The 22,247-nt window shown below is 65.2% G+C and overlaps 1 protein-coding gene across 10 annotated transcripts in view; it reads left to right on the top strand.

Annotated features, from left to right (window-relative positions):
- Window positions 1–5,157, top strand: part of KCNQ2 (potassium voltage-gated channel subfamily Q member 2) — a gene marked incomplete at both ends in the record, with an annotated part of 47,768 nt that extends 42,611 nt beyond the window's left edge. For 6 of the 10 annotated variants that reach the window (XM_079719451.1, XM_079719443.1, XM_079719448.1 and 3 more), the window contains 2 exons: window positions 3,847–3,970; window positions 4,426–5,157. In XM_079719451.1, the coding sequence (XP_079575577.1) occupies window positions 3,847–3,970; window positions 4,426–5,157 (856 nt within the window). Of the gene's footprint in view, window positions 1–1,194; window positions 1,303–3,846; window positions 3,971–4,413 lie in introns of all 10 variants that reach the window. The other 4 variants (XM_079719446.1, XM_079719442.1, XM_079719444.1 and 1 more) reach the window with 2 other exon arrangements.
- Between the last annotated feature and the right edge of the window lie 17,090 nt (window positions 5,158–22,247).

Raw genomic sequence — 22,247 nt, 5'->3', positions numbered from 1 at the left:
CATGCACACACACAGACCCATGTCCACTCCCACATGCCCACGTGTGCCAGCACACGTGTACACCCATAACCATGCTCTAAGCCTTGTGCTCACATGTGTGTCCTATAGGACTGACACACGCACACCAAGTACGTGTGTGCTCATAGGCACGCACCGTCCATACACAGACGAGCGGGCGCACACACGTGTGTCTGGTGCCTGGGAGGAGGCCTGTGGCTGCCATGGGTCTCTCCTGGAATGGATCCCACCTTCCTGCTGGTCAGGTCCCTCCTGGCCAGGGCCCCTCCAATGAGGCGGCTGCCAGTTCTCTGGCCCTGAAGCCTAGGCCCTGGCCGTGGGGGGTCTGAATGGTTGGGGCAGTCCTGGGGGTCAGCCCAGATCCCAGCCCCGTGGCAGGTGGCGTCTCCCCATCCTGCTCAAGATCCCAGGGGAGGGGCCCCTCTGGGCCTCCAGCTGCTCCCATTGGGTGAGGCCAGGGGACAACCCCTTCCTGTCCCCAGGCTCAGGCCGGGAGGCCAACTGCTCAGCGTCCTCCTTGAGCATTGAGTAGCCCTGTGTGTTTGTGCAAACGTGCGTGCAGTTGTGCACTTGTAAATCATGTGTGAGAGTGTACACGTGTATACATGAGTGTGTAAACGTGTGCCGTGCGTGCAAACTTGCGGTGTGTACATGTGTGCGAGCGTGCGTGTGTCCACGTGTGTGTGCAGGTGTGAGCACACGTGTGTATGTGAGAGGCCACCCTGGGTCTCGACGGCTGACCCGCCTCCACTCACGGCAGCGGTTTTTGTTCACGAGGCTCTTCTGTCCTAGGCCGTCCCCTCTCCTTCCCTTTCTGTCTGGAAAACAGACGAGACAAACCGACCCCCGCAGGAGCCAGATGTCTGTCGCTTGCTGGCAGGGCCTTGGTGTCTTTCCCGGGGCCCTTTGGTACTTTGCTGCCAGCTGCCACGTGTCCTTGGACGTGTAGCCTTGCCCGGGCAGACGGGGCTCTGCGAGCTCGTGGCCTCACCCAGTGCTCGCTTGACCACATCTGGGGTCACGGGAGCGCAGTGTCCCTGCGTCCCGTTTGTAAGAAAGGTCACGGCTGCTCTCAGCGGGTCATTCATTTTGTCTCTGCAAGTTTCCGGCTGCCTCCCCTTTCCTGTTGCTTCACGATGCATTTTCCTGGTGTCTCTTTTCTTGTTTACTCGCCAGGATAGATATGATTGTGGGCCCCCCACCCCCTTCAACTCCCCGGCACAAGAAGTACCCCACCAAAGGACCCGCGGCCCCTCCGAGAGAGTCGCCCCAGTACTCACCTAGGTCAGGATGCCGAGCCTCCCGCCTGTCCCTGTGGAATGGCCAGCCCCCTTCGCCCCAGCCACATGACGGCAGCACCCGCTCTGCTCGATGGGACCGAGGGGCTGTTTCTCTGTCCCTGACAAAGTGATGTCCTCTGCAGTCCCTGGCGGGCTGGGTTGGGGTGCCCTTGAGCTGCTCCTCTTGGCGGGGTCCTGGGGAGGCTGTCCGGGGGGCTCCTTTCCACCGACACCTGTGTGGTGTCTGCTGGGGGTGGGGGCTCCCTGGGCAGAAGAGGGCGGCAGTCCCCCAGGGATCAGGTGCGTTTAGACTTGGAGCCCTGCCCCAGCACCGCCTCAGACCCCTGCCGCCACCTGCCGGTGGGTCGACCTGGGCTGCTGTGTGGACTGAGCAGGTCCTGGCGGGAGCCCAGCTCCCGGGGAGTCCCCAGAGCTTTGGGGGCTCTATTCCAGTTTTCACCGTGGTCAGGGTTATTGAAGAAGACAGTCCCAGCCAGCGGGCAGGGTGAGGGGCGGGCAGTGAGGTGGTGAGTCAGCAAAAGCAGGCTCGGTGGTGGTGAACTCAGACTTCGGAGCCTTCCTGCTCCCCTGGACTACGGAGATGATGGCTGTGACCGCCCCCCGGCAGGTCTGGGAGAGCAGAGCCCAGGGCAAGGATGTGGGGTGAGGGCAGACACGCCCGGCCAAGCTGGCAGAGGGGCCCAGGGGTGTCCCGGAGGCCGGCAGGGGTGCTGGCAGCTGGGCCATTGGGGCGACTGGGGGTGCCTGACCCTGTGTGTCCAGGTTTCTTGCGTGAGGCCGAGGGTCAGTGTGTGCTGGGCATCTCAGCCTGGCGGCTCTCCCATGAGAAAGGAACTTCCGGGGGAGCAGGCCTGAGGCCGGGCAGCCCAGACAGTGTTCGCCGCGTCCCCCGCTCTGCCCGGGACCTCCAGCCCCAAGGAAGCTGGACCCTGAGACAGAAGCCCACACTCCTGGGCATTGCTGCAGGGCACAGGGGCTGGGCATCCAGAGCCATGGGCTGGGAAGGCCCTGCCAGCCCTTGGAGCCCTGCAGGCCTCCCGGACCACTGCAGCCAGATGCCCACAGAGAAGGAGCCAGAAGGACAGGGGTTAAGCCCAACTCCTCGGCCTGAGGCCCAGGGGAGGGGGTGGCACAGGCTCCACGGAAGACCCACCGGGGGCAGCTCCAGGCTGACCCTGGGCCAAGGCTCCCAGGGGAGCAGCCGGGAGGGCGGCCCGTCATGTGGCAGGGGTAAAGGCGCTGAGCACCCGTGCCTGGACTGTGGGCGCCTGGAGCCAGAGAGCCCTCCTCCCGCTCTGTCCCCACTGGCGTCTGCTGGGAGCCCGAGGGCCCCACGGCAGCCCTGCCACCGCATGACCAAGCATGACGCCCCGTGGAGCATGAGAGGCTGCCCCGCGGCTGACGCAAGCCTGATCCCTCCTGCTTCCTGTGACAGCAAGGACGGACCACCCTGAGCCCCGACAGGCAGGCAGGACGGCGCTGTGGGGGAGGACTGCCGCCGAGCAGGCTGGCAGCTCCCGTGACGCTGCTTGCGGGGTTAGGAGCTGGCGCCCCTCCCCACTCGGGAGCTTGGGTGGCGCACTTCGTGCATGAGGCTCCAGAGAAGCGGCGGGGCTGTGTGGCCTGTGCCTGGGTGGCTGTCCTGCCCAGCTGCACCCTGGCCCTGGTGCATTTGCCCAGCGTCCACGTGGCTGCACTTCTGGGGCTCAGTGTCGGGCGCCCACCCTGACACTCCCAAGGTCCCTTCCAAGCCCCTCAGTGGCCCTTCCTGTTCAGCACAGGGGACAGGGGACGCCGCATGGGTCAAGCAGAAGCCCCCCGTCCCTGAAGGAGGCCTCCTTCCCCTCTCGGCATTCGTGACTGATGGCCTCGTTTGAGGTCACCTCAGCTGCGTCTGCGTCTCCCTCGTGCGTGCGCACACACAGGCCCACGCACTCTCACACAAGTGCACGCACAGGCATGCACAGCAAGCACACACGTGCACACGCACGAGCACACACGGACCCCCTCTCTGGTTGCCAGTGGCTCTGTCTGTCCCCTCCTCTGGTTGTGCGTTGGTGGTTTCCTGTGTTGGTCTGTGTCCCCTCCCCCGTCCGGCGCATGGTGCGAAGTCCTCACGCCCCCCCACCCCGCTTCTGTGGTTCCTGCTGCAGACGTTTAACTCCATCCCCTCCAGACCCCGGGTGGGCAGGGGCCTCGGTGGCACCTTCTCCGGGAGCAGGGCTCGGGGGTGGGGGCGGGGGAGCTGAGGGGTGCTTGGCCCCAACTCCCTTCTCTTTACCCCTTGCTAATGTGCCAGCCCCACTGGAATGGAGTGGTCGGGGGACAGGCCCCGAGGGCAGCGGAGAGCAGGACAAGGACCAGGCGCCCGGGGTCCATGTGTCCTGGTTCCTCGCTGTCCCCCGGTCGGCTCTGGACCCAGCCCGGAGCCTGGATCTGGCGGCTGCGGCCTGGCCAGGAGGAGAGGACCACGGGCTCCGCCGCTCCCACCTGAACTCACGCTGGGGACGGGGTCTCTTCCCGGCAGAGTGGACCAAATCGTGGGGCGTGGCCCGGCGATAGCAGACAAAGACCGAGGCAAGGGCCCGGCTGAGGCAGAGCTGCCCGAGGACCCCAGCATGATGGGACGGCTGGGGAAGGTGGAGAAGCAGGTGGGAGAGTCTGGGGGTCCCGGGGTGTCGGCACGGACGCTGCGGGAGGGAGCTTAAGCTTCGGGGGGAGGGAGGGCTGCCGTGTTTGGACCCTGGGCCCCCAGGAGCACCCCCCGGGCCTGGGGCACTTCCCTGATGGGAGCTGAGGAAAGGAATGGCCAGTTCTTTCCCTCTGTAGGGTTTGCTCTAAGGGGTGAACCCACAGCGGACACAGGGCGGCCCAGACAAGCAGGAGGGTCCATGTTTGAAGTCCTGAGGCCTCACACACTGACGGGTGGGGTCAGAGGCTGAGCTGCTGTGGGGGGTCTGCCCTCCATTGCCTCTGCACCTCTGTGGGAAACATCCTGGGTCGCCCCCCCTTCTGGGGAACAGCCCAGTTCCCCCCCACCCGAGGAGCAGCCTGGGGCCCCCGCTCCGGGGAGCAGCCCAGCATGGCCTAGCAGCCCCTCCTGCAGGTCCTGTCCATGGAGAAGAAGCTGGACTTCCTGGTGAACATCTACACACAGCGCATGGGCGTCCCCCCGACGGAGACTGAGGCCTACTTCGGGGCCAAGGAGCCAGAGCCGGCGCCACCATACCACAGCCCCGAGGACAGCCGGGACCACGGCAGCAGGAATGGCTGCATCATCAAGCTCGTCCGCTCCACCAGCTCCACGGGCCAGAAGAACTTCTCGGCACCCCCAGCCGCGCCCCCCGCCCAGTGCCCGCCCTCCACCTCGTGGCAGCAGCAGTACCACCCGCGCCAGGGCCACGGCACCTCACCCGTGGGGGACCACGGCTCGCTGGTGCGCATCCCGCCGCCACCCGCCCACGAGCGGTCCCTGTCCGCCTACAGCGGGGGCCACCGGGCCAGCACGGAGTTCCTGAGGTCGGAGGACGGCCCGGCCTGCAGGCCCCACGAGGGCGCCCTGCGGGACAGCGACACGTCCATCTCCATCCCGTCCGTGGACCACGAGGAGCTGGAGCGCTCCTTCAGCGGCTTCAGCATCTCCCAGTCCAAGGAGAACCTGGACGCCCTCAACAGCTGCTACGCCGCCGCCGCGCCGTGCGCCAAAGTCAGGCCCTACATTGCGGAGGGCGAGTCGGACACGGACTCGGACCTCTGCACCCCGTGCGGGCCCCCGCCGCGCTCTGCCACGGGCGAGGGCCCCTTCGGCGATGTGGGCTGGGCCGGGCCCCGGAAGTGAGGCCGCCCGCCGGCCTGCCCCTGACTCCTGGCCTCCCGGTCTCGAGGCGGACCCTCCAGGGCCCTTTGCTTAGAGTAGCGCAGTGCAGGTGCCCGTGTGGGGTGCTGGGCAGGCGTGGCCCTTGGTCTCTTGCACTGGAGGTCGGCAGAAATTCTTTTCCAGCGAGGGGCAGCCAGGCTGGCCGTGCCCACTCTGCAGACTCTGCAGACTGTTGGCCTGGGCGTGACAGAGGCCGGGGTCAAGGCTGAGGACGGGCCCCTGGCGGCTGGGGTGAGGCGTGGGCTGGGAGCAGGGCCGGGTGAGGGTGGCAGCAAGGCGCAGGCCTGTCTTGTGAGGATCAGCGGCCTTGAGGCCTGGGTGGGCGGTGGCTGGCCCCTCGGGTGTGGCTTGTCTCCGCCCCCCGTTCCTGTCCTGCCCCATCTGTCTTGGGTGCCCACCCAGAGCTGCTGGTCAGTCGCCCTCCTTCCCGTGGTTTCTGAGTGTCCGGTGATGGGAGCCGGCCCCAAGTCCAGTACCCTGGCCTGGAGGGGGCAGGGTGGCGAGGCTTGGGACCACCCCAGAGCAGAGCAACCCTCAGACCTCCCGAACTTGGCTCTTGTGGGGAGGGGCCCGCTCCACAGGCTCCTGGAAGGGGGCTCTTGGGGGCTCCCTTCCAGATGTGGAAGATGGCGGGGGTGCCCCCGTGTCGTCTCCCCTCTGCCCTGGCCGGGTGCTGGTCACTAGGCTGTGGCCAGCACTGCAATGTGGACCCGCCTGCGGGGAGAGGTGCTGGGCAGCTGGGGCACGGCCCCAGGCTGGGCTTGTGCTCTGGGGTCCTGGGCCGGGCTGGTCGTGGTCAGCAGATGTGCACGCTGTCCTCCCCTGGGGACCCTGCCTCGCCTGTCTCCCATCAGCCCCTGATGGGGCCCGGGCTGGACAGTGCCGCCGCCATCGGGGAAATCTTCAGTAGGGCAACCCCCGCCGTCCAGAGACGAAGGCAGCTCTGTCTTCCAGGTGTCTCTCCTGTCCCCGCGGAGCTGACCGTCCCCCACCTGCTCTCCTCCACTGACCGGCCCCTCGGCTGTGACCTCTTGGTGTCTTGGAGTCAGAGACGCCCATCCCCACCTTGTATCCTGGGAAGCAGTGGCCCCCATCATTCCTGTCCCGGGCACCTGGGTCTGTGGGGCAGCAGCTTTGAGCTGGGATTCCAACCCCAGGAGGCTGAGTGGACCCCGTCCTGGGCCCCCAGCTGTCAGTGCGCAGGGGCCTCTGGCATTTGGGGTGACAGGACGGCAAGCCTGGGCCCCTAGCGCCCTCTGAGGCAGTGACCTGTGCTCCAGGGCTGGGCCCACTAAGCCCACCACATAGCGGCGTCCCCCGGAACACAAGGTTCAGCGAGAGCCTCACCGTCTCCTCAGGACGCCTGTGTTTGTCCTGGTCAGTGAGGGAATCCGTATCCCTTCCTCTGGGAAGGACTTTGAAAGCAGCATCACGTGCCCCTGGCTGTCAGGATCCTGACGCTCTGAGATCTCTGGGGAGCAGTGTCTGCAGTAGCCTCTGCGCATGGCGCCCGCCCTCGCCAGGATACCCAGGGTCCCACCCGTGTGCACCTCTCTGCTGGGGCTGCTGGCTAGGCGGCTGGAGGGTGGGCTGGGCCCAGTGCAGGAGGATCCAGGCTCAGAGTTGGAAACCGTGGTCTGTGCTCAGGGCCGCAGCACGAGGATACCCCTCTCTTCCAGCCTCCCGGGAGGGGTTGGGCGTGGAACCTTCCATGTGGCCCCACTGGCCCCCTCCGCCCGGCGTGTCTGCTCCGTGCCCCCCTCTTGTTCTCGAAGGCAGTGTTTCTCCACCTCAGACCCTCAGTGGTGAGAAAAGCCCCTCCCAGTGTGGACACATGGGTACTTGGTGCGACTGGCGTGAAGGGGCCCCGGCAAGCGGCCGCTCCTCTGCGTGAGGGGGAGGCCCCAGCTGCAGGCCCCTGGGCCAAGCATATCCACATCCTGCCCAGCCCCAGCCCCTGCTCTCTGGCCCTGCGAGAGTCAGATTCAGGCCGCCAGCAGCAGGGACCCTCCCCTGTCGGATCTTGGTGGCCGTGGGTGCCCTACTAGGAGGGGCCCTTGGCCACAGGAGAGTTTCGTGTCCTGTCCCACACGCTCCCTGTGCCGTGGGCCCCTGGTGACGGGAGGTGCCGGCCCAGACATACCTCTTGTCCCCAGAGCTGCTGAGCCAGACGCAGGCGCCAAGGCCACTGCTGGGAGGGTCTCCGAGGTTGCAGCAGGAGGGGTTGAGGCGAGGCTGTCGACGTGCTGCACTTAGCAAGGGGCCTGTGACGTCTCCTCTGTGAAATCCTGGCCCCTTGGAAGACAGGAGACCCATGTCTCCGCTTGAGGGATGGTTTGGGGGTGCAGTTTTGGGAGATGATGGGGGTAGAGGCTCCTTCTCAGGGGCCCCCAGACCCCGGCCCAAGCAGCGCGTGATCCTCCCAGCGTCCATCCACTGCGCCGGGGCCCCCACCTTCAGGAGGTGTAGAAGGAAAGAGGCTGGGCGCTCTGGGAAGTCGACGTGCCTCTTGGGCGCGCGTGTGTGACTGTGCCGGGACCCACCCTGCTCTTCAGCAGGTGTGGCGAACGTTCCCCTGGACAAGCATTTTAGTTACTAGAGCACGCCCCGCCCCCCAGCCCCTGACACACGCCTGTGCTCACACTCACGCCCGTGAACATGCAGCACACATGCACTCACGCATGCACACATACCACCACACAGAGTCATGCACACGCATTCTCACCCCCACGCACGCACACTCATACACACCCACGTGCACAGACACCTCGTCTGGCTCTGTGGCTCTGCCTGCTTTAAGCCAGAGGAATTGACGACTCTGGAGTTGCAGACGGTCCTGGGACGTGGACACCTGGGTCGGGGTTCCAGCTGTCCCAGTCCTCTGGGCAGCACCGGAGATGGTCCACTCGAGCCCATCCAGGTCCCACCTGCCCCCTCCTCCTCCTCAGCTGCCCTGGAGGCCGTCCGGGATGTCGGGTCAGCCAGAGGCCAAGAGGCCCTGGCATCCGTGGGCGTCCCGCTGTGACGCGGGGGCTCTGGCGCCTCCTCTGCCCTCCTTAGCCATGTGGCCCGGCCCCGGCCCCCCCTCCCTTCTCTGGCCAACATCCCCTTCTGTCCGCGTGACAGCGTGAGCTGTGGCTGTCCTGGAGGATGGAGGGACCTCAGCCAGGTGGCAGGGGGCTCCCTTCCGGGCCTGCCTGCCTGGCCCTTCCCCATGGGAGACCGCAGCGGTCCCACCCTCCTTTGGGGGTACTTGCTTGTGAGTCCACTTCACGAGGGACGCCCCTGGTGGGCCTGTAATCACCACGTGCAGCCCGGAGCAGAAGCACCGGCCAGGCGGCAGCTCACAGCTTTCACACGTTGGTTGGTTTTAACTCCTCCATTCCCTGGGCTTGTCCCCCAGTGGCCACTGATCTGAGACGTAAACCCGGGAGAGAGGGGAGAAGTGCCCTGTTTTCTTCTGCTCCCCGCCCCGTGAGGCAGAAGCTGGACGAGACCGGGGAGGGAGGAGGTGGCACTGCCCCGTCCAGCTCTCCCCGCCCCGCCCATGCTGTTTGTGGACGGAACGGGGCCCTGGCACGTCTGGATGCTTCCGAAGGCCTGAAGGGCGGAGGCTGCGGGGAGGCCTCCGTAGGAGCCTCGTTTGTACTATTTCACACTCGCCCCAAATGAGAAGAAGGCGCTGAGCGCTCGTGGAGGCATCTGGCCCGGATTTCCTGCTGCAAAGTCAAGATCGGTTCCACCCCCCACGTCAGACCCTTGAATAAACAAGGTGTGAAGAGGGCTGCGTTGGCAGTGAGGACCCACCTGGAGGGTTTGGTGCACCTTTTGCACCCAGGGAGTTCTGCGCAGCGGGAGGGGCTCCGTGACCCTGTAACCCCCAGTGCACACTGGTTCCCAATCAAACACTCTCTTCCCTGGCCGGCGCTGTCCTGCATGATCCTCAGCTGCCCTCAGCAGTGGTGTGGACAGCCCTGCTCTCTGAGACCCCTGAGCAGACCTCCAGGCCGCCTGCTTGGATATACGGATGTTCGGTGTGGGGCAGGGGGGCTGGGCTGCCTGCTTGTGGTGCCCAGGGGAGCCTGCGTGGCTGTCCCAGGACAGCTGCCTCCTGCGTTCCTGCCCCCAGGGGCAGGCTCCACTAGGGCCGCTCGCCACCAAGTGCCAAGTGGGAGAGACAACTAGGGAGGGCTTCCTGGAGGAGGCGGTGTGCTGGGATCAGGGGCTCGTGCCTGCCTTCTCTCCAAGGGATCTGGGAGAGCTGCTACCCAGGCCCGGACACTGTAGCCCCTGGAACCTGCCCCCCCTGAGTGGCTGGATTCTGCCGTCTTGTGAGGGGTGGGGGCTGGCGGCAGACACCAGAGGAGGGGATGCTGGAGGGAGGGGAGCTTATGAAGCCGGTAGAGAGCGTGAGAAAGAGATGCTCCGTGGGGGGAGAGACCCATCTGGGTCGGAGGAGGAGTTGGGCGGTCTCTTGTCTTGGACACTTGAATGGGTGCCCCCGCCCGACAGAGGTGTGGCTGGAAGGCCCTGTCCAGAGACACCCTCGGGATGGGCAGATCAGGTGCCAGGAGAGGAGGGGACCCTCCTGGGGGGTGGTCCTCGGTCCTGGGGTTTCCAGGTGGGCGAGTGGACATTGCCAAATGCCGCACGTGCAGCTCTGACCGGGTTTCGTAAAGTTGTTGCCTTAATGCACGTTGATGAAAATTCACCAAGGTCACCCCCTGCCCCCTTGGCATCCTCCAGGCCCCAACACAGAACCCCGCTGCCTATGTCCATTCAGGATCTGCAGGACCATGTCCACAGCAAGCGCAGAGTGGGCGGCGGGCCTCACGGCATCACTCCTGCAGGGGCCCAGCCCGCCCGCCCGCCCGGGGGTCCCTGTGCCCCCATCCCATGCCGTCCTCACAGCCATCGCCCTCCAGCCCCAAGGCGGCTGCAGCCCCCCACCTGTGCTGTTGCTTTGGCTGTCTTTGCACTTTTGTTCATGTTCATGCTCCAAAGAATATGTCATGATGCCTTCAGTACCGACGAGCACCGTCTCACTCGAGTCCCTGCAGCACAGCCGGGCCTCTTCTCCTGGATGTGTCACACACACACCCCGTGACAGGTGACGTGTGTGCCGTCCGTTTTCTAGGACAGACGCCCAGGGAAAGAACTCTAGTTTTCTATGGACCAGCAGAGATTCTCACTCCACTCACTGTCAGGTTGACACTTGTGCCGCCAGAGGGCCCAGCGCGGGTCTGCCCGGGGACTGCAGGTGTGGAATCTGGCGGCAGGGACACGTGGAAAGTTCTGGAAAGCTCTACTGCCACGGGGATGAGTTCGGATGCCCAGTGGACCTGTGCACTTAGTAAAACACAGTGATTCAACCTGGACAGTGTGTGGTCTCTTTCCTTGGGTCTTGGGACTGCTGGCCTGTGGCAGGGCTCACGCAGGGTTCTGCCCTCCAGGGTTAGGGCGCTGGGCACTGCTGAGGTCCTGTTGCTGCCTTAATGAAGGACCATAAGCCAGTGGCTTACACAACAGAAACCCACGCTCACGAACCTGGGCCTGGGGCCTGAGTCCGTCGAGCTCCCCACCTGGCCCTTCTCTCCACCATTGGGATGGCAGGGGCCCTGGGACTGGACCTTCCAGGTTGGGGCCCTCAGGAAATGGTGGGTGGGTGCCCGTGTGCGGGGCCCTGTTCTCGGGCGTGGGCTCTGCGCACACGGGTCTGCACGGTGGGTGGAGACCCAGAACTCGCTGCTGGTGCCCGGCCTGGACTCCGATGTCCTCAGAGCCCCTCCTGCTGGGCGTGGCACCTGCTTGGTCATGCGCCCATACCTTCTCTCCAGCGGGGGGAGGGGCTGGAGGGTGGTGGACGAGGCCATCCCATCTCCCACCTGGAGGGTTGCAGTGAGGGCCCGGCTGCAGGTGGGTCTGAGATGCGGCCGTGAGCTGAGACTGTGTGTGTTTTCAGCTCTGCTGCCCACTGCCTTCTGGAATTTTCCACCCCACTGGACCCTCCCTGGGCTTCCCGGGGGTCAGCTGAGTAGGAAGAACAGCTCAGCAGGACAGGACCCCAAGAGGCAGTGAGCGGGCGTGGACTGCTGACCCACAGCCGCTTCCCAGGCAACCTGGCCTGCAGCAGGGGTGGTTAGGGAGGGGCCTGGCAGGCCCAGGTCACCCGCCAGAGGCCTCTGGGCTGCAAGGCTTCCAGAAAGTTCTGGGCTGGGGCGTCCTTGGGTGAGAGCTGGGCTCCTGCTCGCAGGACCGGGGTCGTCTGCTGGGCTCACCTCTGTCCACCTGGAGCACCAACCAGGGTCCTGCCATGTCCTTGCCCGTCTGCTAGAGCCAAAGGGTGGAGGGTTCCGGAGATGAGGTGTTATGGCAGAACCGGGAGGCCGAGCTCTCCCTCCCAGAGGTGCTGGCCCAGGGGCGTGATGGGTGCCTGCTGCCACAGGGCCACTTGGGCATGTCTCGCCCGCTGGCCCCTCCCCCATCCTGAAACCTCCCCGCCACCCCCGCCATGTCCTGCCCCTTCCACCTTCCTGGGGGCAGGAAGATGATGTCCCCCCCCCGCCGTGGTGCATTCCCAGGTGGCTGATGAGCTCGTGGGGTGCCCCTGAGTGCCCAAGGGTCAACGGGGCAGGGGATCTAGCCTGTGAGCGCTGGCCCGGGGGGATCAGAAGGGGCTGTGGTCACGGAGTGACAAGACACATGGTGGATAGGTGCTGTGGGCAGGGGCGGGTTGTCGGGAGGCTGGCGGGGAATGCCAACCCCCAGGTGTGCTCGGCCGCTGCCCACCTCTAAGCCCCCCCAGGAAGGACGCCCCGTCTGGCCCTTCCTGGGCCCCAGGGCCGCCGCGTCCAGATGCCACTAGGTGGCAGCACTAACCCGGAGGACGGGGACCTGGAGCCCACCCGGGGCAGCTGCTCCCAGGGACCCATCAATTCTGAGGTCGGTGCTCGGCTTGGAAAGGCTGCCTGGCGGTTTCTGCTGGACGGACGCCCCCAGGCCTGGCCCCGGACTCTGTGGTGCCTCGGGAAGGGCCTGAGGGGTCAGAGGAGGGCCCCCGCTGTGCGGGCTCCTGTGGAGGGTGGGCTGGAGGGTAAGGGGTTGGGATGCTAGCTGGGCCCTCAGGCCTCAGGACAGTAGGAGGTGCTGCTCCCGCCAGGCCCCCTCGGCCTGGCTCCCCGCGTCCGTCAACATGCCCAGTGCCTGTGGTCCAGCTCCCTCTACCGCTCTGCAAGCCGGGGGCTCACGCAGCTGGAGTGGCCGCAGCCCCGGCCCCGCCTGGACCCTCAAGCCTGCAGCCCACGGGGTCCCAAGGCCACGAGGGGGATGTTCTCGGAATGGCCCCGGCTCCGCCCAGGACAGGCCCGAAGGCTTCCCTGGGCGTGGTGCCCTTCATTCATTCACGCATTCATTCATTCACTAAACAGGTGAGTGTCGGTCCCCAGGAGCAGCGACCAGAAAGCGGCAGACACAGGCCTTGGGCTCATGGAGGCTGAAAGCCAGATTGTGGATACCACCTGTGAAGCCTGACCTTTCACGACAGCTGCTGGAGCACAGACGTTACAGACAGAAGTGCCCCTGTGCGCGTGAGGTCAGAGGTCAGACAGCTCAGTGGGGTGGTCACAGGCTGCCCTCACTGGCTTGTAGGGCACATTTGTCTCAAGGCGGAGCCCAGTCCAACCCTGGGTTAGCAATCCTGATGGGCTCTGGGTGCAGCAGGCCCTGGGGCAAGCCTTGACCCTCGACCCTCCGGGGGCCCAGCCAATGATGTCCGGTGCCGGGGAGCGGAAACGCAGGGCGGGAGCTCGGGCACGGGGCTGGCCAGTGCGCAATGGAAGCCATCTCCTGTTACTGGAACTGCTGCCCGGAGCAAGGCCTCTGTTGTTACCGTCTCCCTTTCCGGAAGCTGATGGAGCAAATCTCCCTGACCTTCTCCTAACACAGCAAGGCTCAGACCCGTGCCAGGAGGGCAAGAGGCAGGCAGGGGCGCTGGGCTTGTCTGCAAACTTTATTACATCCGCGGGGCTGGCCCTGCAGGTCAGGGCTCTGGGCTCTGGCGAGACCGGGGAGGGAGGAAGTGGCACTGCCCCGTCCAGCTCTCCACCCGCGGCCCGGCTGTGAAATTCGGAGCTTTCGCAGGCAGGACGGAGGGTTCACTGAGCAGGGACCCAGCCTGAGTCACTGCCTGGTGTTTCAGGAGCCCCCAGACTGCACCTCAAACGCAAGCATGGGGGTTTATGGGAAACCAGCTGTCCACACCCGCCCACCCCGCTGCCAGCCCAGAAACTGCACATTCACGCTTCTCCCGGCAGAGGGCAGGCCTGGAAGCTTCTGTGTGTGTGAGCAGAGGCGTTCCTCCCTCACCGGGTCCTGCCTTTCTCCCCTGCGACCCCTCTGCCTGGCTGGCCTCGGCCCTCCTGCAGCCCAGCCCTGGGCTCCTCCCCCAACGCGTCTGCACTCTGCTCCCTTTGCCCTGGGCACCGTCCTGCTCTGAAGCCTTCCGTGGCTCCCCAGTGCCTGCAGGGAAAAGTCCAAACCCTTCCTCCCCACACTGGGGCCTTCCCCCCAGCACGCAAGCGTCGTGCTTCTCTCCGGGCACACCCCCACCCCTCCCTCCTCCCATTCTCCGACCCTCTGGTCCTTCCGGGCGCCACCTCCGCTCCTGCTTCCTCCTCGTGGCCTCTGCGCTGCCCTGCACCAGTGCACCTCCCTCACATGGACTTGCATCCCGGGGGTGGCGTTCAGCCCCTCCGTGCCCCCATCCTCCTCCCCATGGGCCCCTTCTCCTGAGGCCCTCCCATCTCTCCAGGGCCAGCTCCTTGAGCCTGCAGACCCGCTGGGGTTAGACGCCAGGAAAGTCCCGAAATCCGGGCACAGCTGGGTCCTCAGGAAACCCTGCCCCGTAGCCGCCATCATCTGCTTTTACAAGATGCAAAACTATAATTTCTTTTTCAATTTAAGATGAAACGGTTTAGCTCAAGCAATTGGCATTTTACTTCTGCACGTGCAGAGGGAGGTCTAGCTGGTGATGCTGGCACGTGGCTTGTTCTTCTCAGACACTCGTAGGCGGAAAATGCCTGTCAGTCTTCATGGATGGCCTTGAGACCACCGGGCTGGGAGCAGTGAGCCCAGGGGCAGTTTGGGACCCTCCCCTCCTGCTTGGAGAGACCCTGGGTGGGACCTGCCCGGGGCTGCCACAGGCCAGTGGACAGAGAGGGAGCTGGGTGCAGGACTCATGCTCACTAGAGCCAGAGACCACATGGCCAAGAGCATCTATGGAGCACCTACTGAATGCATCCTTTGTTCTCTGCACTGTGGAGAGGCAGGGGAGAAGGCACGGCCACGCCCCTGAGCCCCTCAGGGACTTGCTGGAGGGGGGGGTGCTGAGGGGACAATGGGCGCTCTGACAGTCCAGTGGCCAGTCTGCACCCAGCAGTGGCCCCGATCCAGCTGCCTCTTCCCTTGGCCCCCAGCCCAGGAGCTGGAGAAAACAGCTCAGCCCCATCCGCCCCGCCCACTGGAGCCAGACAGCTAGAGCTGGAACTCCCTCCTTGACATTCAGAGATGCTAATTTTTCATCACAGGGTGGGTTTGACATTTGCATTGGAATCGGTTTCTGTTAACTTCCTCCCCATGGCTGGCGCAGAGACTGAATCCTCCTGGCTGCCCGCACCACTGCCTGCTGTCCATCCCACCCTGGGGGCCCCGGCCACCTAGGCGCAGACCTGGTGCTGTGGGGCACCTGGGACCCCCATCCTCCACCCTGCCTCTGCCCCCACCTTGACCTCAGGACGTGGCTGCCCACCCTGCCCCAGGCCGCGCTCCAGGGCAGACTCCCCCATAAGGGTCCCCGGTGGGCCCTGGTCCTGGCACTGTCTTCCCTGGCAAAGCCCCATCACACCTGCTCCTCCCAAGTCCCCATCACCTGCCTTAGGTCGGGCGAGGCTCTGTTCTTCCCACCGCAGCGCCCGCACTCGTGGGTATCCGCTCGGCACCCAACCAGCCGAGGTGCACACTCCCTGCAGCATCCGTGCCTCACGTGCCCCATCCCTGCCCGCTCTCCCGGATTCTGCTGTGCCTGCACCCGGAGAATGGGTGCCCACCAACCCCGGGCGGGAAGGCTCACCTGTCTTGTAGACAAGGGCCCAGGGGGGTGGGGCCTGTGACCCCCAGCCTTGCGTCTCCCCAGGCTTCTGTTGGGGGCTGGGGCAGGGAGGGAGAGGGCTACCTAAGGAGACAGGTGTGGGTGGGCGTGCAGGGTAGGGCCGATGACGGCTTTGCAGGGGTGAGTGGGCCTGGCGGAGCCCCCTGTTGAGAGCCCAGTGCCTCCCACCCCAAGGCTGACCTGGGAGCCAGGCCCAGCGCCCGCCCCCCCCTCCCAGGACACGTCCCCCTGCCGGGAGTTTGTCCCCCATTTGCCGCTTGGCCTGCATTCAGAGCCCCCTCCCTATTTAGAGAAAAACCTGAGGCTCAGAGAAGCTAGGTAGCTTGGCCGGAGGTGCCGGGGGAGACGGGGGGACAGGAGGTCCCCACGGGGACACGGCGGAGTGGGCTGAGCGCCTCTGCCCGTGGGCACAGCTCCCCTGAATTCTCAGAGAGCCACCCTGAGGGCGGGACAGGCTGGCTTCAGGAAGAAGTGGGTCCACGGGGTCTGAGAGGTTGGCTCCCGGCAAGCCTCAGAACTTGAGGACAGCAGAGTGAGCCAGCTGGGGGGCGGCGAGGGGCCTCAGACCCCTGGGGCCCCTGCCTGGCCCTCCAGAAACAGGAGGGGAGGCAGAAACGGTGGGACAGACACCTGTGCCCTCCTTCTGTGAGGGGGAGACCCACCCCCAGGCTGGAGGGAACCCGAGCGGCCTCCTCGGGCGCTGCCGATGGGCACCCTAGGCTGTGGCCTCCGCGGGGATGGGGTCCCTGTCGGAGAGGAGGAGGGCCTCCCACCCATCCAGGGACTGGCCTGGATCCCCACCCCAGGTGCTCCCCACCAGGATTCTCGGAGCCCGGGGACCCCCGGCGGCATCCCCGTGGCTCCCGCGGTACTGAAAACACCCAGAGTGGGGAAGGTGCAGGAGTCATGGGTGTTCACAGGACAAATGAACCAGGCAGGGTGTCTTCTAGCGGTGGCCACAGCACACACCCCACGGGCTCCTCTCTCAAGGGACCTCACTTCTGGAATCCAGCCGAGGCCACCAGGGACCCACGTGCGGGTGTTCTGGCCGACAGCTAGTGCCAACGCCAGCTTGCAGGTGATGCTCTCAGCCCCCGGCTGAGGCCCAGAACTTTGTCCCCTCTGTGACCTGTCCAGATCCCTTCCTGGTCTTCGGAAGCCATGGGAGATAATACGTGGGTATCGTTGTTTGAAGCCGCTAGGCCTGGGGTTATGGAAGGACTCATGCTTCCAATTTTTATTCCCAACTCAGGCAAATTCCAGCAATTTCTGTGGGCTGAGAAATTTGCATCAGAAATGACTTTAGTATCAAAAATTGAAATGTAGGGCTTCCCTGGTGGCGCAGTGGTTGAGAGTCCACATGCCGATGCAGGGGACACGGGTTCATGCCCCGGTCCGAGAAGATCCCACATGCCGCGGAGCGGCTGGGCCCATGAGCCATGGCCACTGAGCCTGCGCGTCCAGAGCCTGTGCTGCGCAATGGGAGAGGCCACAACAGTGAGAGGCCCGCGTACCGAAAAAAAAAAAAAAAAAAAAATTATTGAAATGTAGGACCTGTGTGTATTTGAAATGATACTCGTTATTCAAATGCCCTGAGGAAAGAGCCCCAACAGGCCACTGAGGTGCTGTATCAGTTGCCAAGTTTGTCTGCTCAACAGGACGAAGGGCACAGGCTGGACTGCGACTGTGCCCGCCCCTCGCAGGACCCGGCGGCCCCTCTGCTGAGATTTGCTCCTCCCCACAGCCCAGCCCCTCTGCTGGGCCCTGGGCCTCCCCTGGGTGGAGGCTGGAAGACCGGGCGCCTTGCTATGAGGGGGAAAGCCCACCAGACAGAAAACCCGCCGCTCTGGAAATGTTCCTGACACGGGGCTGCTGCCCTCAGCAGAGGCGGGAAGTCGTCCCCCGTCCCCTGCCCCCCATTTATCCTCAGCCTCCCCTAGGCTTGAAGCAGCAGATAACGGGCCTGCCTCCTGGCCTTGAGTCCCTGGAAAAGGAGGCCAGGGACGGACAGGGCCCACCCAGTACCCCACGCGGGGGTCCAGCGCCTGGCCTTCCTCTCCCAGGGATGTGAGAGATTGGACCCTTCTCATCGGTGACTTCTGTCTCCTGGTGGGCTTCCTAGAAGGGGGCATGGTTGTCCCTGGACAGCATGACCCCTGCCCCCCGCACTGTAGTGAAAGGGGAGGTTCCCTCTCTCTGGGCCTCAGCGTCCCATCTTCAAGATGGCTCTGGATGGACGAGGTCCTGGACAGACTGGAGGTAGGGGGAGCCCGTGCTCCCTCACCGCGCTCACTCATTCAGGGTCATGGTGCCCCAGCCCCACTCTCATCAGCCAGCTCAGGGTCCGAGTCTTCAAAGGGCTCACAGTCCAATGAGATGCCACCAACAGAGGCACCTGCATGTTGCTATGGAAACACACTATGAGATATGGGCTGGGGATGGGCCCAGACAGGCTGGGATGAGGTGTTGAAAGATGAATGAGTTTCCAAGCCCAGAGAACTCGGAGGAGGTGGGTCAGGAAGTGTGTCCTTCTGGGCGAGCGAGAAGCTTCTGGGATGGATGAGAAACCCCGACATGTGGGATCTCTCAGCCTGATCCACGCCTGGCGCCAGGCGCCTGCTTATCTGAAAACCTCTCAGCAAAGTCGGTCGCAGGGCTCAGGCCATTCTGTCTTCTCCCCGGTTTGGGTGCGCAGACAGAGCCGTGGCCATGCACGTGGGGCCCCGGGCAGACAGCTGGGCTGGAGAGGTGTGGGTGGCCCGGCTGCCAGCCAGGCCCAGCGCAGAACAACTGGGCCGTCCAGGAGCCAGGCTCCACCCCCTCCCCCCGCAGGGGGCTACGTGGGCCGAAGTCACGGGCCAGGGTCCACCGGCTGGGCCTCAAGGCGCTTATTTGCCCCCATCAAAGCCCCCACCAGCTGGTCCCAGAGTTCAAGAGATCAGTGGGGAGGGGTCCTGCCCGGGCACAGCTCCGTGGTGGGTCCCGAGGCACCCTGGTCCACGCGAGCCCCTGGCAAGTGCCCGGCGAACAGGTGGCCATCCTGCTGCAGCTGCAGTTAGGACAGGGAGGCCCCTAGGGCGGAGGGTCTCACCACGGCAGCTCAGCCCACAGGTTGCAAGCGGAGAACCCACCTCCTGAGGAACAGCCTGGTGTCATCCTGCAGGATTGCCGGTGGGTGGGTGTGGCTGAGGGTGGGTGAATGGGGCCGGTGGAGCCCCTCAGCCCACCCACCTCCCTCTTTCAGAAGGCAAGTGTCCTTGGCAGCTTTCCCCTCCTTAAAGGGGCAGGCCCCCGAAGGCACCTGGTCAGGGCCATGGTGGTCTGCGGAGAAGGGGGAGGGCCCCCTTTGTGCTCAGGCGATGGTTTGTAAGCTCTGGGGGCTGGGGCCCTGCAGAGACACCCCCAGGCCAGCCAGGACCCCAGGTCCCTCTGCTGTGCCTTTCATGGGACAGCCTTTCTCCTGCGTCCAGCCTCCCCGAGGTCAGCTCCCATTGTGGGTGGTGCTGGCTGGACAGCAGGACCCGTGTGGGGCCCCGGCTGCAGTGTGCGTGGTGATTCTAGGGTTAAGTACGACTTTCAGCCCCAGCAGCTGAAGAGGAAAGGGAGGCTCAGGCCGGTTACCGTTTGCTGAGGGCTGGCCTCGAGCCTGGGCCCCGGAGACGGTGCTCTCGGCTGTGGCATCAGTGGCTTTCCCTTAGTGCCACCCTGGGAGTTTTCTTTAAATCTGTGTCTCCAGGGCTCCACCTCCGGCCCATGAGTGGTCTGCGGGCTGAGGCCCAGGAGCCGGCCTTCCGTCCTGTGCTGGAAACACAGCGGTCTGCAGCACCCGCCCACCCGTCTGTCTGAGCCGGGCCTGGGATGCAGGGACCCCAGGGGAGAGGCAGGTGGGAGAAGTGGAGCCGGATGAGGCCTGGCTGGGGGTGGCCTGGAGGGGAGGCTCCCGGGCTCCCTTCACCCTGAGGCCTGCCCTCCTGGTTACTTCATGAAGGTGACCGCCGAGGCAGTGGGGGTCTGCCGGGTGGGCCCACGGCGGGAGGAGTTTGGACAACGGCTGTCTGACCGCCCTCCTGGGCTGGAAGGGCCCCAAGGTGGGCGCCGTGACCTGGGCAGCCCAGGCCGCCCCCCCAACCTGGCCTGAGCCATGGCCACAGCTGCCCACTGGGGTCCCGCTGCCACAGACCCCTCGTCCCCAGTCCTCCGCCCTGAACCACACACCAGGCCCTGTCCCGGGGGAGGGTCGGCAGGGACCCCATCCTCTGAGAGGGACGTCGGGAGGCCTTCTGGTAGGTGGCCTTTCATCCAGGGCCCGAATGACAGGAAGGAGCCAGGCGTTGGCGGGGGCACGGGCAGGCGAGCAGGGAAGGGCCCAGCTAGAACCTTCTAGAACCTCGCACTGTACACATGGAGGCGAGAGAGGACCCTGGCAGATCCCTGGGGTCCCCTTGGGCCCGGGAACAGGGGCAACGTGGTCCCAGGTTCCCCTGTCCCTCTGTCCTCGAGATCCTCCTGGATTGAAGCTCCATCCGAGCGCAGGGGTGATGGGCCTGCCAGTTCCGGTTTCCTGCGGGGCCGCCCCCATCTGGGGAGTTGTTTGCTGGGTCGAACGGGGTGTTTGCAGGGCCATGGCCCCACCTCGGTTCCTGGAAGCCAGTGGGCAGCCTGTTTGGAGGGTCCTGCCGTCTGTCCGGCTGCGCAGCCAGGTCTGCGGTGCCTGTGACGCTGATTTTACAGAGATGCGAGCCGTGCTCTGAGTGAGACCCAGTGCTCACCATGGCAGCTTCCAAACTTGCAAAAGCTCTGCGGCACCTCCGCAAAGGTGGGGAGCGTCAGGGCCGGGCTCCCCAGCACCCCCTTCCCAGCCTGGCTGCCGCCAACCCGTGTCCCAGACCCGCAGCAGCAGGTTCTGCCCAGTGAGGAGCCCCCGGCCCCTCGGTGGAGGAAACGGCCCTTCCGGGGAGGCTGAGGCCCCCCCACCCTCAGCTCGCCACCATCAAATCTGTGTTTCCAGCGCCAAGAGAATGCACTTAAAGTCTGCAGCGGACGTCAGGGTAATCATCTCCACCCAGGACTGGGACAAGGTCCAGGGCCTCCCTGAGAACAGGCCAGGGACACGGCAATCGCTTTGGAGAGCGCGCGAGCTGGAACGGGGTGGGGTGCTGGCTCTGGGACAGCCGGCACAGATACTGGCCGGCCCAGGCTGGGAGTGGTCGAGGCAGCCCCCCACCCCCACCCCCACCCCGTCTCACTGAGGTTGGAAGGAAGAGGAAAGAAACCGGGGAGAGGGAGCAGGAAGCTGGAGGAATGGGAGCCTGAGAGGGGAGCTCCAGCCTTGCCCGGGTCGCTGAGGCCCTGCGGCTCGGCTGTGCTAGCTCCTGCCCTCCTGGTCTTCGGCCGCCAGACATGTCCTTGTCAACAGGAGCAGAGCCAGGCTCACGGGCCCTCCTGAGCCTCCAGCTCTGGGCGCGTCTCATCTCACGGAGGAAGGTGGGTGGGGCCGCACGAGGCTCTGGGGACCCGGGGCTGGAGGTCGGGCTGGGACCTGGGGGCGTGGAGCTGTGCTGCTGGGGTCCCGCGGCCGGGCCCTTTCCTCGGCCGGATGACCTCAGCTTTGTCAGCGTGTGAGTGGCAGAATAATGCCACCCCAGAGGCAGTGACCATCCATCTGGTACAACAAACGTCAGAACACGCCAGAAATAGAAGAGCACCCCACCCTGCAAAGGGGCCCCCTTCCCCCCCTCAATCCGCCTCCCTAAAATGATGGGCTCAGAAACCCAAAGGCGTAGCGCTCCCCCCCCGCCCCCGGCCCCAGGCAGGACCAAGGACAGATACCGACAGGGATCGCTAAGGACAAATCAATAAGCTCCCTCTCCTTCCACGGCACCTCCCCTGGCCTGGATCCCAGCTCCCTGAGGCTGAATGTCCAGTGCTCCCTTCCAGGAAGGGACGGAGGCTGAGAGCCTGAGGGCCCAGCTGGACCTCCCTGCATCCACGAACCTGGACAGAGCAGGTGGTGCTGGGCGCTGTGGGGTGGACTGTGGCCTGGGGTCCAGCGGGGCCCCCAGGACCTAGTTTGGGGGTATCTCATCCACTCAGGGGTCCCACTGAGGATGGGGTCCACGGTGGGTGCGGGCAGAGAGCAGTGCCTCGGCTTGCTGACAGTTCCTGAGCTGCAGGCTGTGGTGCGTGAGCAGCCTCGGAATCTCAGGGGCCCAGTGCTGGTTGGAGGACGTGGAGGACGCAGAGGACGCGGAGGATGCTGAAGAAGAGGGCCCCGCCTGCCCGCCTGCTGCCCGCTGCCCGGGGAATGTGCTGATTTAAAAATCCAGTCACTGGCCGAGGAAGCTTCCGTGCTCTGCAGTCGGCTGCTGGGCCTGGGGACCTGAGTTCCCATTGTGGGCGCCCCCCTGCCCCCCCTACCCACCCCCGATTCGGGCAGGCTGTGCATGTCGGTGGTCTGCCTTTCCTGCTGAGTTCCCTCCTGGGCAGGACAGCTGGGCACAGAGATGGGGGTGGAAGTGGGCAGAGCAGGCGAGGCCCAGGCCCACGGAAGGCTGCCTGGGAAGATGGCGTGCAGCTTTCACACGAGCTCCCCATGCAAACTCGCCCAGGAAGCGGCCTGTGGCCTCCAGGGCCGTTGGCCTCTGGGCCTGCAGCTGATCCTCCGCTTTGGTTGCAGATGCACGGGCTTCCTCTCCTGACTTCTGTGCTGGGCCTCAGCCAGCAGGCCACAGAGAGGCCCCACCCCGCAGGAGCTGTGCAGCCTTCCCGGGACCCTCCTTCTGGTCTCTGCTGCCGACTCTGTTTTCATTGCTGGTGGGGGAGGCCAGCCGCCTTTGCCAGCCTGTGTTTGTGGGAACTTAGGCCCCCAGGAAACTGGCCCAGAAGG

The sequence above is a fragment of the Hyperoodon ampullatus genome (assembly GCF_949752795.1).
Source record: "Hyperoodon ampullatus genome assembly, chromosome: 14".
Lineage (NCBI taxonomy): Eukaryota > Metazoa > Chordata > Mammalia > Artiodactyla > Ziphiidae > Hyperoodon > Hyperoodon ampullatus.
The sequence above is the reverse complement of the archived record's forward strand: the minus strand, read 5'-3'. Positions and strand labels throughout refer to the sequence as shown.